Source organism: Dermacentor andersoni, chromosome 9, assembly GCF_023375885.2.
Source record: "Dermacentor andersoni chromosome 9, qqDerAnde1_hic_scaffold, whole genome shotgun sequence".
Lineage (NCBI taxonomy): Eukaryota > Metazoa > Arthropoda > Arachnida > Ixodida > Ixodidae > Dermacentor > Dermacentor andersoni.
Window position 1 is genome coordinate 69,504,865 of NC_092822.1, and position 15,988 is coordinate 69,520,852.

Here is a 15,988-nt window from a genome sequence, read left to right on the forward strand (position 1 = left end):
TGTGGTACAAAAAGCGATGATTCAGGTGATTCTCCTTAAACGGATAACACAGGTGAACGACGTTTGCCTTCCCATTCAGAATAAGCGATCCTTTCGATAGCGTTCATGCGCTGTGTCTTATGTCTTCAGCTCATCGTAGATCGGGCTAAATTTGATACAACTGGATATAGAAAAACAAACTTGCTATATATTCAGTCTGCAGCACTACATGCTCGTAAATTGTACTAACTGATCCTGAAAAAGCAATGACACATCCCTCGTTACAAAAGAAAAGCTTATAAAAAAACAACTACCAGGAACAAGCCTTTAGGCGATAAATCATTGTGACCGTCACTTGAACATCAGGCTTCGGCATAACAGACCGCAATGTGCAATTACGTAGCGAAAAAAGTATGACAGTGTCCAGTGAAGGAGTTACGTGACGAAATTACTACGCTTTTCAACTTGCATGCACCTGAGTAAGTATACAATATAACTAAACATGGTCGTGACAACGTGATGTGGCTTATGTACAAAAGCAAACAAATGAACGTTTATCTAAAGAAAACTTAGTTCAACACTGCTTGCAACCTGTGCCGTCGGTCTCATTTCCATCAACGATGGCTCCAACTTTCCGTTAACCTAGCGCGTGATCCCAAGACTTCTTTGAAGAGTATTTCTTAACTTTCCACCCCGATAGCAAAGGAAGTATTGGTGATTCTACTGCTTTGTGTGTGTGGGGGGGGGAGTACACGCTTATCCAGCGTTTCGCTCCACAGCATCCACATTGGGCACGTTCTCTCTCTCTTAGGACACAAGCCGGGCAAACGTACAGCATTGGGGAGTCCGAGGCACCTCGAAAATGACTCCCGCATAAAGAAGTCTCCATCAGCATACGGTGTCATTGCAACGCAGAGGTCGACAGGGTAGTCTCGTCGACACCCATGCTCACTGCTTTCGTACGAAAGATAACACTTCTGTTCACGATGGCTAGTAAGGTAGCGTTACACGAAACCCCCGTGAAGTCGCCGCATTCGCGAGCATTTTGATCCATCTATCATCGTGACATAGCTGCTGACTGACACGCCCTCAGCGCCGGAATCATCGACGGTGTGAAATTCTATCACCATAGCGCGCCTACGCGAAAAAAAAAAAGCTAGACATCATTTTCGTGAGTTAGAAACGTTCGTGTCGAGCAGCTTTCAAACGTGTGACTCATTTTCTTTTTCCAGCCTGTCGCGATAAGTTCACTGGGACACAGCCGGCGCGTCGGACTGCTGCGGGGTCCGTCGTGCGTGGCTCCAATTGGGGGTCGACCGGCGTCCCTCCTCCGTGGCCACCGCGTGTCCGGGCGACGCGCTGTTGGGCTTCCGCTCGTGGCGCGCATGCGCAATTCACAGCCAGACGAGCACTTCCGGTTCCGGCGCCGACGGCCGCTGTCAGTAGCCCGTGGTGTAGGACCGGTGGGTCAGCGAGCTGAAGGAGTTCTCGCGCATCTCTCTCTTCTTGGCGTTGATGAGGTACACCGACAGCAGTATGGCCGTCACCTGCGAGTACGAACGGAGCATCGTTTGCTGCTTGCTGGTGTTTTGTAAAGGAAGCCTCGTCGAAGCTTCCAATATGAACCTTATTTTATTTTTTATTTTATTGCACTCGTGAGGAGGCGTGTGATAGGACAAATTCACGCATGCCTGCATGTGTGTGTGTGTATGTCCTATCGTGCCCAAAGATGTTGTTTATCAGACCACTCAAGCGTACCCAAGAACAACTCATTTGATCCAATATGAACCTTTGAGACCTTTGAGGCTTTGTTAAGAAACCTCCGTAGCGGTGACTCGGCGGTTATTACGTTACGCCGATGAGCACGAGGTCGCGGGTTCGATAACCGACCGCTGCGGCCACACAATGGCGGCCCTTTGCAAAAAAACGCTCGTACATCCCGCTTTGCGCGCAAGTTAATGAATTATTCGACAGCCCTCCACTATATATCGTCCGCCGTAGCCCCTTGTACAAATTATCGACGTCGAACCCTAAAGTTAATTTAAGTTGTTTTTGAAAATTGAGTGCCGCTCAACAGCGGTGAATGATGTGGAAATGAATGAACTTACAAGATGCGCCTATAGAACTTTCCTTGAGGTCGGAAAGTGAGCGTAACAACCTCTCGAAGGGGCAGCGCAGTATGACGAATACAGAAGACAGGAACACACAGGACAGCGCTGAACTCACAACTAACTTTATTATGTGAGTTCAGCGCTGTCCTGTGTGTTCCTGCCTCCTGTCTTCGTCATATTGCGCTGCCCCTTCAAAATGTTCAACCAGCACCAACTCGCCCAGATGTCGATCCTTCTACAGTAATAACCTCTTGCTTGCGTCGCTTGAAGTGTCTGGGCACGCGCGGCCCACGCACCTGATCTCGGGCCCAGCCACTACCGTTAGACGTCGCTGGCTGTCTCCGGAGCGCTCCGGCGGCCGCCGTTCGCGCGCTCTACACAATGATGTCGCGCGCTGTACACTCGAACCTTTCTTTGAGCGGCGCGACCCCGACTCACCACATCGTGGGAGAGGTGAAAAGCGGATACGGCTGATATGGTGTGTTCTCTCGCCCACTAGCCGGGGAGAGGCTCTCGCTAGAACTAAAGCCCCGGCATCCACGCGCCACCTGGTCGGCGGAAACGTGTATGGAGGGGCTTTAGCTCGAACGAAGTTACGGCTTGCTTCGGACGAAGGGGGGAGAACGCACCGCATGCAAATGGGCTGTCGCGTAGCGTTACCGCGATGCGCTAGGAAATGCCATGTGCTACTCATGTACCGTCGCATTCATGGAAACGCGGCTTACACTTTCTGTGAAACTGGAGACGGTCAGTTACTATACTGTGAGCGGGGAGTCTCCATACATGTCAGAGCAGATGGAAAAGCGTAAGCACACGCACGAAGTTCCCCCGCTAGGCTCTTCGTGGCGTCCTGAGATTTGTACAGCGTCTGCTCGGAACTCGTTAATACCGATGCACGAAATCTGCATCTAATTGTCGAGAATCCAGAGGCGCGGCCGATTTGTTTTAGGTACTCTTTTTCTGAACAAAAAGAAACACCTCGAATGCGCGAAGACACTGAAATATGTGGCGTCATACCAACGCATCGGCGCTACAGTTTTGGCGGGGAAATTAAAGAAGGAAAAGGATGGGGGTCTATCTTTATTTTGCCTTACTTGAATGTACCTTTGATTACATTTCACTGCAGTGTCATATTTACGCATTTTGTATGCTTTTCATGTTACTAGGTGGCAATCATTTTGTTTTCTTGCTGCATTTTCACTAACCTGGTAGCTTCTTGAACGTTCTACAAGAGGTGCCCTTAGAGCCTTATAGCCTTGCTATCTGGTCCTGTGTATTGGTGCGAAACCATCAAATACCCGCCGTGGTTGCTTAGACGCTATGGTGTTGGGCTGCTAAGCGCGAGGTCGCGGGATCGAATCCCGGCCCCGGCGGTCGCATTTCGATGGGGCCTAAATGCGGAAACACCCGTGCACTTGGATTTAGATGCACGTTAACTGAAGGTGGTCCAAGTTTCCGGAGTCCCCCACTACGGCGCGCCTCATAATCAGATCATGGTTTTGGTGCGTGAAACGCCATAATTTAATTTTTAATAAACCATCAAATGGCCGAGAGCGAGAACGGCACCTACATTCCCGTTGGCTGCGACGCCACGTCATGGGCGCGCGTCGACGGAGCACAGCGGGCGTAACGAAAGACCTGCTGCCGCAATAGTACGTCAGAATAGCAGTGTTGGGCTTGTTGGTTTCCCATCCTGGTGTTAACAGCGCAAAACGTAGACGGGACACGAGACGAGAAGACGACACCACGAGCGCTGACTTTCATCAACGTTTATTTGAATGAAACACGGCCTCTTATACCATTGCCGACATGTGTCACAGTCACGTGATAGCACATCATGTGAAACATGCACTTTTTTTTTTTGCACTCAAGATAGTGCTTGTAAGTGCAAAAGCTCAAGTTCTTTTTTTTTTTTTGTTAGTAACAGGGACGGCGTGCTAACGCATCGGTCACGCATTGGTCAAATAAACGTTGTTGAAAGTCAGCGCTTCCCGTTCACGGCGACCGCATTTCGACGGGGGCGAAATGCGAAAACACCCGTGTGCTTAAATTTATGTGCACGTTAACGTGCACCTAAATCTAAGAATTTAAGAACCCCAGGTGGTCGAAATTTCCGGAGTCCTCCACTACGGCGTGCCTTATAATCAGAAAGTGGTTTTGGCACGTAAAACCCCATAATATAATTTTTTTATTTTTAAAGTCAGCGCTTGTGGTGTGTCTTCCCATCTGGTGTCCCGTCTACGTTTTGCGCTGTTAACACCGAAAATAGTACGCCAGGTGTTGCGTGAGGGGAGATGGCACTCGGAAGCCTGCGCGCGGTCTCTCTCTCTCAACCCCGCTGGGATTAGCTACTGCACGAGCCTGCATGCCGGGCTTGGTGGCCGCTGCTGCTTCTCGGGTCTCTCGTCGGAGTCCTCCACTATGGCGTGCCTCATAATCAGAAAGTGGTTTTGGCACGTAAAACCCCGTAATTTTTAGAAACTCTAATAAAAAAAAACCGCGCTAGTTTAATCGCAAAGCTCGATAACGTACCCCACAGCGAAACTCGAAAACATTATTTGCAGCGCAAAACTCCCAGTATCGCTCAGCGGCATTCAATGGGGCATTAATGCTTTCGCATTCGCAACTCACAAGAAGTGTTTAGGTGGCCTCCGATTCTTTTGTTGTGTATTTACGCTACGCAAGATTAAATGAATAAATATGCCACTGAAAGACGCGTCTGAAGCATGGCCTATCATTATGCCGACCTGTGTACGCCAAATGAAAGCGCATGTGAACCTTAGAAAAAATAATGCGTCTCCAGAACAAACGGAGATAAGTATTGCACTTTAGTGTGCCTTTAACATCTGTTTACCGTAACAAAAGTGCTAAAAGGCCCATAAAGAAAAAAATACATTGAGCTGTATTACTGTATTGCTATCATGCAATACAAAATATAGAGGCACTCTGACCACGAGAGGAGGCTTCGTGAGCCAGAAAACACGGGAAAAAAACACACGAAGCAGGTGGCGACGCCGCCTTCGAGTTACCGCACCTGCGCCGCGTGACGTCACAAATTTGGACGGTGTAGGCTCTGGCCTGCTTATATTCTTCTCACACACACAAAAAAAATTCATTACGGTGCATTTTAACCGAGCCCAATACTGTGTTAACTTTTACTGCGCCACAACAGTCAAAATATGAGAAACTATTTCGAAATACATGACGTCACACTGACGTACCCGCATTGGCGTTTGAGCGGGGCGAAATTCGAAATATTTGAAATTTTGCCGTCCTTTTTCTTTATATACTTAATGAGCTATTATTGCAAAATTAACGAAAATAAAGTTTCGAAATAATGTCTTATCGACGCCAAATGATTTAGTGTTTCTATTTAGTCTAAAGGTGGTAGAGTGCATGCAGAGAAATACGAGGTGAAAAGAAAGCACATTGGACACGCACTTGTTCTCGTGTCTCACTGCACTCAACCCCCTTTAGTAAATGCGTATAACCAACAAACCCACATCACCGCCCTATGTCGACTACATTTGTATTTAGTGTCCCTGTAATTTGTGGTCAACGGATGTGAATCGACGAGGAAGTGTGGAGCTACTGGCACATGCTAGAGGCGCGGGCGTGGGCGCTGGCTAGCTCAGGATCTTGCTCAGCCCGAGTCAGGCTCCCGACGACAGCACACGAAACACAGAACTTGCCTGTAGGAGTAGGACGACGCCGAGCGACGATATCCAAACGATCTTGTGCTTGTAGAAGAAGTCCACCAGCCTCTCTTTGCAGCCGGCCTAGAAACCGCGATGAAAGCAAAAAAAAAAAAGGGGGGGGGGAGTTAGCCGTTCAAAAGATTTAGCACTATTAAATTCTACTATAGTGTAGAAATTCGATCGCCATATGCCCATTAACAATACGGAGGACTAACTTTATCAATAGCTATATCATTATGGTAGCGTTCATTATATGTTTTTTTTTTTCCTTACGTCCAGCTCTGTCGCCAAATATCGACTCTCGAAGCCGCACCACCGACTCTGTCCTCCTGCTGCCTCGAAGACGTCGCTTAAATTGTACGACGCGAACAGCAGATGTACCGATCTGATTGCCGTTGACAATAAAGGGGGTGGAGACTTCACATAGTTCTTTTTTTTTTTTCGGCCTGCAAATACGAAATTACGGTGTCGATTCAAGGTTCTCCGTAAACCTCGACCAAGTCAAGCTACAGCGGTGCAATTGTCCTTTCAGAGCCGCCGCAGCCGCAGCAGCAGCAGCGAATATATGGAGCGTATATACCGTCGGTTGCGCGAAAAATACAAGACTACAGGGGCTTAACGACTACGTCACTCGTAAGGATTCGCTTGGGCGCACTCCGATGCGGCCGCTCGACGGGATCGCAGTGGTTTCGCCATAGCGTGTACATATTATATATATATATATATATATATATATATATATATATATACACACGCACACGCACGGTGCTCTTCGCTTGGCTGCATGCCTGCGCCCGGTGGTCTAAGAGTTTGTTTTACTTTATCGCGTCCTATGCTTCTTTCCGTCGCTGACCTACTGGTTACTTCGCCGGCGTGCGCCATGGCTGCTTGTCGTCCTGCCGAAGACGGAGCGAAGAAGTGCCCCGACGAGGTCTCGCGCGCAACGTCTCGCCAAGAGCCTGAACGCTAACTTGGCAGCGCGCGAATAGGCTAGACTCCGAGCAAAAAAAAAAAAAAAAAAAAAAAAACGCATGTTTTACGGAAATAGCTCTTCCGCTTTTCTGGCCTAAATGTCATCCGTGAAGTAATATATATATATATTTGATGCATCTTGGAATGACGGAAGGTCGTAAAAAATAAAAGATAGTGCAGTTCTTCGGCAAAATAGCGATAGAATTTCTCATCGACAGATGACACGCAAATTTCCGTAAGCAGGCATCCCCAGGCATCAAACTTGCTTTAACCAAGATGGTCGATATCTAACTCTAGCAGCACTTTCGAAGCTCGGAGGCGCGTTTTGAATGCTTGAATGACGTAATGAACGGAGGCGGCAGCAGGGATGGTTGCACGAGTCGGCACGCTGACGCTTTATGCGTAAAATTCTAGCCCGGCGTCCGCCTTCTTGGTTATGACACAGGACGCGTGTGGAGAAGCACACGTCACGGTGTTGGAGACAGAGGGTGGTTATTTGGACTTCTTAATTCGCAGTCACAGTGGTGTCGAGTATGACCTGCCGGGTTTTTCGGCCACATTTTCACGCGTCGGCTACGGCCACGGAGCCATTGCGCATCGCCCGATGACTTGCGCAAATGCATCCGCGCAGACCCCGTTGGGTCAACTATATACATGCGGCATGTGCATGCCGCTTATATGCACTGTATATTACATGCGCTCTATACATATAATGCAGTTACATGCACCGTATATATGTAGCTTAATTGTGTGCATTGTATATTACATCGAATGTACGTTAATCTCCAAGCATGCTCCGTGACCTCTCCTATTAAGTTATTGATCATGCTTTTTTTTTTTTGTAAAGCGTAATCTTATTCACGCTATCACTATTCCTGCGAAGTTACTCCTTTTTCTTTTTGTGAATCATAATTTTATTCAAGCCATGGCTACGTACAGGAGAATTTCCGTGAGGACAGATAGAGTGAATTGCAAAAAGAACAGCAAAAATAAAATGACGATACGCGCGGTTAAAGACTGTGAACAAGGAAAACAACACCGGAAGTCACGTGACTATCTCAAAGGACTTGCCCGTTTGATCCGGCGAATCTCCTTGATGGAGACGTCCTCGGTCTCGCCCACTAACCGATAGCAGGTCTCGTCTATGTGGCTGTTTGTAGAGGCGAACTCCTTCGGGCCGCTGAAGCCGCAGCAGTCCAGCTGGAGGCAGAGCGATAAGAAGGTCACGGGTTCGGCACAGCGCGTGATGCTCGCACCAACGAGCATTTACATAGCTCCGTTCCAAGTCTAGTCTGCGTCACCGACACAGCGTCGCTATGTGCTAATGGTCGCACTAACAAATCGGATTTTGTATATATATATATATATATATATATATATATATATATATATATATATATATATATATATATATCCAATTTATCGAAAAGTGCCACAACGTCCCGTTTTACGGCAGCCTCTTCGTACGAATCCTTAATTCGCTCCTTAATTTCCCTATGTTCGATCATCCAAAAAAAAAAGAACAAGTGTGACATCTGCTCGCACACTTCAGTAGTACATCTTCATTTTTCGCACCGTTCAGCGGGGCTTTTTTTATTACCATCTACTGACGAGTGAAAGAAAATACAAGGGTCAGTTGTAAATCGAACCCCCTCGTATTTTGTCAGAACCTGTAATTTTTCATGTTTTTTTAGTGTCTTGTACTAATCTGCCGTTTTCTTCGACAGAGGAAGTTATTCTCAATACGATATGGAGCCGCTTACGTCTAGTGCTCCGCGCGCTTCCCAACTAACGCCCTGCTTCAACTGTTGATGTAGAACTCCGAGGTTAAGGCAGAGTAGGACTGAAACCATTAAACAGAGTCGATTCCTTCTCCCCTGACTTTTTTTCTTGCCAAACCCACGATCTCTTGCGGCGCTTCGGCTAGACAGTGGCTACGGGGCGTGAGGAATTTCGTTAATCTGAACCGATTAATGCGCCGTCACTGATTAGATAACGATACATTTGGCTGTACGTCGCGTAAAGTAAATACAAAACGAGCGGAAACCAGTGGTACGTATCGAACCCCTGGTGCCCTTACCCTGTCCTGGATGAAGTTTTTCGTCGGGTCGTTCACCTCTATCCAGCCGGACTTTAAGATGTCCACCATCTGCGACAGGTAAAAAAAAAATATTGAATTAGACGGGCGCGACGTCAAGTATTGAAATGCTTCTCACGTCACGCGCTTGCGACGTAGAGGAGAGATCGCCATTTTCCAATTCAAAGGTCCTGTGTAGGAACCTCGTTGGCACAGAACTCCTAATTTCTTAATTTTTAATTTTAATTAATTTTAATTTTAATTAACCGTTAAAATTTAATTTTAACCGTTTTTAATTTTTTTTTAAGTTCAGGAGCCGCGTACAGAAGCAATATGACAGAAATACACAAAATTTACTCGGTTTAGAATGCTAGTCATTTAAAACCACGGACTTTGGGATGTGGCTAAGCCGCAAGCTCTGATGACCCACTACGGCTTCATTTGAATTCCAATGTGCCAAGTAGTGGTACACAGCACAACTTTACTGAAGACATCACCATGTTCGACCTGCCTCATTTCTTCCGCAATGGGGAAGGAACAGTTTATCCTTTCTCGGGCAATGCCTGCTGGCAATATTTAACTTCAACGCCTGCTTTTAGAAGATTATTACATTAATTTTATGAAACACATTCGACATAGCTAACTGTGCATTAAACAAGATCTAATTACTCTAATTAAGAGGGCTCATAGCAGATGCCGAAAAGAAGATCCCCCCAAAACTTTCATTCGATGTAGTCCACGTCACATTGTAATGAAATAAAATTTTCATACATTTACTCTCAGTCTATCGCCATTCGTGTATGAAAGGGGGGGGGGGGGGGTGTTATGCAGTGCCGAAGACATCGCTGTTAAAATCAAATGGAATTTGTATGAATCCGTCAGCCAAATGCGTTCGTCATATTATTGGCACCATGCATAGGCAAACTTTTTTCAATATATGGATCTCTTGGAAACTACGTTTCGAACTACACTATCTATAGCCTTCAGTAGGCTGCACTGTCGAAGCAATAAGAGTCCAAGAGAACTTAAACAAATTACTAAATGCATGAGCTTGGCAACAGTTGAAGGCGTAAGAAAAAGAAAGCACTGCACCGTGACAACCGGACACATAAAACTATAGGAAAAATTTGCAGTGAAACTCTTCGTAGGAATTTTATTCTGGTGGGTGTCAGCAATGCGTCGCGTGTTGCGCCCAAACAAGCTGAAAGTCAACCTGATCATCAACATTATCATCATAATAAGCACAATGAGCATAATCATCAAGACGCGTCAACCACCTTGGGCCTCACCTTTATCTTGAGTATGCTCAGTGCAACGATGCCGCCTATCTCCGCCGCCACCATGACAACGGCGAGGAACAGGAACTGGAAATAAACAGCCGAAAAAGAACACAGGAAATAAGATGTCTGAAAAAAAAAATGCTGCACCGCTTATAATGCGAAGCAGTGACGTGACAGTTGTCGCAATATTACGTGCAGTAAGCTTTGCACTGTTTCGTGAGGTATCAGTTCGAGCGAACGCTCGGAGTGTGCGAACGAGGAATCCCATTTCGGGACAGAGTTTGGCCAGTTTTGACTCCACTCCCAGTAGTAGTATTCCTTCGTGCGGGTAACGAATCCCTGGTGGTGATCCCTGCCGGCGACGGGTTCACATGATTTCATTTCGACCGGCTCGCTTACGCGCAAGCTGCCAGAGCGCGGTGCAAGAAAAATCACTTTAACCGAGTTCTCAAGTAACCGGGCACGATATTGCCCAGGCGCCGCACTCTTTTCTTTATGCGGCGTCGCTGGAGTGGCTGAGACGTAGCATCTCCGACTGGCACTCCGCGGGTGTCGAGTTCGCATCCACGTGGGGCAGACGTGACCTGATTTCTTTATCAAATTTTGACAAAGCACTTTGGGGATTCGAGCGACGGACCCTGGTGCCCGTGAGAACGAATAGTGGAATGATTACGTAACAGCCGTCACTGTGAAACGAAATTTCCTGTAGCCCGCACCTTAGAAGCTTTAATTTCCACCTAAGAAGCTGTATCTCGGGAGTTCCCATTTAAATACGTGGGGTTGGTGAAATACCTTTACTCGGTGTTTAGCCGCATTCTCCAGTTCGCACCGTATCGGCATAGTAGAAAAAGAAAAGTGCTGGGGAGTGTTAGCTGGAATACCGATGCATTTGGCAAGAAATTTCGAGGACGTATTTCTCGACAGTAGTGATATAAACATAAGATTCCTGCTGGATATATATAAATTTGCATTTATCTATTTATTTATTTATTTATTTATTTATTTATTTATTTATTTATTTATTTATTTCCAATTGGTTTAGGCACTAATATAGTCTTGTATGACGATGCTAAAGGCAGAAACGCTCTGCCTGACGTGTAGGCCCTGCCACATGTATACTGCTCAACAGATCGGCGGCATATGCACAAAACAGAAAACGTGCCTTAATTTTTATAGCCGACATGTAGAGCGAGTACAAAGTAAACGCAATATATAACTTCTTTATCCCTTTATTGCTGATTTTCGCCAACAGAGAACACACCAGAATTCACTTTTTCTTTCTTCCTTCCCTTCTTTCTTTCTTTCTTTCTTTCTTTCTTTCTTTCTTTCTTTCTTTGTTTTTTTACGAAGTTTGTTGCTAAATGCCTCCGGCCGACACTGAATGATAGGAAGCGAGTGTCATTTGTTGGCAGAGAGCAGGAACGTGGGAAGAGAAAGAAGTTTGGCGCGCGACTCGCCTTATTCCCTCGTGGGTACGTGTCACGTGTTGAAGGCGACAATATTGAAAGCACGGTCAGAGGAGACAGACCGACGCAAGATCTCCCGCTGCAGTATTGTCAGACACGTGATGTAGAGCAAACGAAATGTACGCCTATGGTTCGGATATGACGACAGCTGTCTGGAGAAATTCCAAACGAAGCCATGGGTGCCTTGGAGTGAAGACCACTTCCAGTTTCTCTGCCTGGCGCTTCCCCCTTATTGCTCAAAATGTATCCGCAGAAATGTGGTTTCATTTCCGTTCATTATGCTTATTTTCGATCCGTTTGGCACATTTAGGGTAAAAAAGGAAGCATTTTTTAAGGTATTTATACGTATATGTCTTCACTGAAGGGTTAGTGCCATAGTTCGTTTAATACCAATGTTCGGCATCAGTATCGCAATTAGAACACGTGCCAAGTGAATAATCGGAAGTTCATTTACGAAACTCTCTAGTTGGATAACATCACGCTGCCCACCCCCGTGGAAGTGATCTCCTCGTCTTCTAGTAATCCAGATGTTGTTGCTATGTGTCGAAGGAGCTTTTTAATAACTGTTCCCGCCAATAAAAAAAACAAAAGCCCCATCGTATGTCCCACTTTTGTCCTATAGATATTCCTGTTCTTTCGTAGTCTCGCATTGCGGGGTTTCACATTCATTTGAGCAGAGGCAGTCGCAGTTGGCGACACCGACTCACCAGTTTCATTCCGAGGCCTCCCTTCTTGTAAGACCCGATCCAGCCACACATTCCTGCAGGACGAAGCAGACACTTGTTGGTCTCTGCAGGCCTTAAACAATGAAGCGGAGCAAACGCCGTGGCATTTTTTTTCAGAACGGCACAATGTAAAAACAAGCAAAGTGGATCCAGGTATATAATCGGCTCGAGCACGCAGTATCTCGTTTCAATAGAGTTTACGACTACCTTATTTAAATAAGATAATGATTAAAAATTGCGCATGAGGCGGCTTTTGCACTGAATGTCTCTACGTACTTACCTGCACTGACGAAATGTGGCTTTTTTGTCAGTTATTGACAAAATTTTGGCGTCCTCACCGACACAGGTATAAAAGTGTCTTTGAGGATGTCTAAACCCTGTGTCGAATATTGACTTTCTCTCGTTCTATATATCTATCTGTCTTTCCTTAATTTTTTCTTTCCTTTCTTTCTTTCTTTCTTTCTTTCGTTCTTTAGTTCTTTCTTACTTACTTTCTTTCATTCGTTCTTTCTGTCCTTCTGTTCTTTCGTTCTTTCTTTCGTTCATTCTTTCTTTTGTGCTTTAATTTTTTCTGTATATCTTTCATTCTTTCATTCTTTTCATCTTTCGTTCTTTGTTTCATTCTCTCATTATTTTCTTTCTTTCGTTCATTCTTTCTTCCTTTCTAGCTTTCGTTTTTTCTTTCTTTCTTTCTTTCATTTGTTCATTCATTCTTTCTTTCGTTATTTGCTTCTTTATTTCAGTCCACTTTCGCGCGACAAAGATCTCCCCAGAAATATTCGACTCTACCTCACTTGGGGTTCATGCCCACGCCAGGCTGTGCCGCATATTTAACTTCACTACTTTATATAATACGCCACAGGTCTGGACCGCGGAAAATTTGAGAGCTGTCTCATAGGTTACCAAAGTCTAATTATTCTTTTTTTCCTTTTAGCCAAGGGCAAACAATAAGTGCACTTTTATAGGTGGCGTTTTGTGACCATCCGTTCGTGACAACAATATGTTCATCATATAAGGACTCTCTGAGGTGTAGGACGGCGCGTACACCGAATGACTTTACCCGTGCGCACCTTTCTCCATGAGTCAGAAAACTCAGTGTCCTATTTTTCTAGAACTTATTATTTTCTTTTGCGCTTCTCTTCTTCTCTCTTCTTCTCTCTTTCTCTCCCCAGTTCCCTTCCCCACCCAGAGTAGCATGTCAGCGACGTCTATATGCCGACTAATATATCTGCCTTTCATTAAAGGGTTCTCTCTCTCTCTCTTTCTCTACTGCACATGGAGATCTGGATGATCAAACAGTCGTGTACTATGCAGGACAAGTGAATGCATATTCTATAGAAGTGTCCTGGTCGATGTGTACGAATAAATTTTCTTTTTTTAAGTTTGAACAGCGCCAACTGGCGGGACAAATCCGTCGGTGGACTAATCCGCACCAACTTACGCCACCGTGGGAGACACGTCCGCAACTGGTCGTTCTTCTGCCAGGGCGCATGGACCTGCGCTGAATGATACGCCAATCGGCACATGGCTGAGCTCTTGTACCGCTCCGTTTCGTGTGGACGTTGCACTCCGCACGACGTCTGGCGGTACACGGGAGCCGGGGTTGAAACAGGCCGCCACGACACCGTAATCACGTGCACCCAAGAGTATACGCGTTTGGCAAACAATTCACGGTCGAACTGCTGGCTGTGCGCGACGCGCGAACTGCTGGATGAACCTCCAGGTACTTCGCGAATGACAATATGCACCGACAACCAGGCGACGGAGCGCGTACTCTCAACGATTTCTCGACACTCCGCTTTTCCTAGTTATCGACACTTTACCGGCTTTGTTGATGTCGCGGGGCCCGCTTTTAGTAATTATTGATTTAGTTATTGATCGGTGGTTTAAACTAGACCATGGATCAACATCGACTGCCGCAGAACTTGTTGCTATCCGGGAGGCACTTCGATTTCTCACCGAGGAGCCTCCTCGCGCATGGACGATATTCTGCGATTCCAAGCCAGCTATTCAAAACGATTGACTGTGTCCTCAGACGGGGCTCGTATTTTTCAATGGCTATGGAAATTACAGAGAATCTCAACCGCGCAAATAGAAATGACCACTATGTGACCTTCCAGTGGATACCTTCACACTGTGGCGTGATAGGGAACGAACCGGCAGACGCTGGAGCGCAAACTGCTTTAAATAATGCTCTTCAAGTACGCATTCCTTTCTCACGAAAAGACACAAACGCCCTACTTCGTCGCGTAACACACAACCGTACGTTGGAACACTGGACCCAACCAGATCGACGACACAAGCGAGTACACAAACGGGATCAAGAAATGAAATTTCGTATATGCCCCACAAGCTCAAAAGAAGCCAAACGAGCATGGTGCTCCAGATTCACCTTGGTGTCGCATTCACCAACCGTTATAGACAGCTGATAGGTTGTAGTGATACTAGCCCAAACTGTGAATACTGTGAGGTACCAGAAACACTTGATCATATATTTTGCGTGTGTCCGGCGTAAGTGCAAGAACGGCAGCAACTGGTCGCTTCCATTGCAAACGTCGACAAGAGGCCGCTATCAGATGAGTTTCTTATAGGTCCTTGGCCTAATGCAAACAGCGCAGCCCTGATAACAAGTGCCGCTATAGCCTTTCTCAAAGCCACTGGGCTGGACGCACGACTTTAGAGATGCCACAACGCTGTGAACTTGTATATACGCATCTCTTCCTCATACCATCATCATCATTCATCAGACCTTTTCCTCCCCGTCCCTTTTCCCCAGTATAAAGTAGCAGGCCAGAGCAAGTTATAGCTCAGGCCAATCTTCTCCCTGCCTTCCTGTATATATATATATATATATATATATATATATATATATATATGTATGTATGTATGTATCTTGATTCTGATATTTAGTTCTCATTTTGTTCTTACTGATATGACTTTTTCTTAGGAGCAAAGAAAACTAATCAAGCCACCCTTTGCACTTTTAGAACAGGGTATATCTTTCTTTTTTTTGACAATTGTTTAAGGAAAAGATACGCTTAAGTATTGCCGCTTGACTGAGCAATAAAGTGGTATGTGAAGTTGTAGGCTGTGTGACAGCGTGTTTATTTTTTTTTTCTGCTGACTTTTCGTTTTCTCATGTAGTGTTCTACTCAGGCGCATACGGATACTCATTCGTTTTTCATAGTCAATCATTTTCTCGAATGAACTCTCAGTTCTTAGCCAACATTCGTGTCAACGTGCTCTTTTCTTCGCCTCCCTCTGTAAGCCACGCTGAAACTTTCAACACATTTTCAACATCTTATCGTTTCTTTTTTTTTTTTGTGGTAAATGTAGTTCGACACCCTCGAAACTCTATAAAAGATAGTGGCAAACTGTTCAGTTTAGATTTCGGTCCCAGGAGGTGGATACCTGATGACGTCATGCTACGCTTGCTCATTTCGTTCCTGAGATCACTGCTGATGTCATTTGTGAGCGCAGCCGCGCATAGAGGAATTGCTCGGCGGTCTTGTTAGCGTTTTTATGAGCAATGTCACCGTACCTAGCCTTATTGTTACATGGTATGACGTCACAATGTCGACGACGCCAAGTATGGCATTTCGTGACCAACCCTAATGCCAAAATTTAACTATCTTGTGTTTACCAAACTCCATGCTTGTTAAGAACCGCCTGATACTAAG

At 45.8% G+C, this 15,988-nt stretch overlaps 1 protein-coding gene across 1 annotated transcript in view; it reads right to left on the minus strand.

Moving 5' to 3' along the window:
• The window catches only part of LOC126528230 (uncharacterized), a 142,408-nt gene continuing 126,420 nt past the window's right edge, over positions 1–15,988 (minus strand). The window contains exons 4-9 of the mRNA XM_050176116.2: positions 12,291–12,343; positions 10,127–10,201; positions 8,841–8,909; positions 7,832–7,960; positions 5,783–5,869; positions 1–1,526 (exon numbers count right to left, since the gene is read on the minus strand). Coding sequence (XP_050032073.1) covers positions 1,419–1,526; positions 5,783–5,869; positions 7,832–7,960; positions 8,841–8,909; positions 10,127–10,201; positions 12,291–12,343 — 521 coding nt within the window. The 3' untranslated portion in view covers positions 1–1,418. The remainder of the gene's footprint in view (positions 1,527–5,782; positions 5,870–7,831; positions 7,961–8,840; positions 8,910–10,126; positions 10,202–12,290; positions 12,344–15,988) is intronic.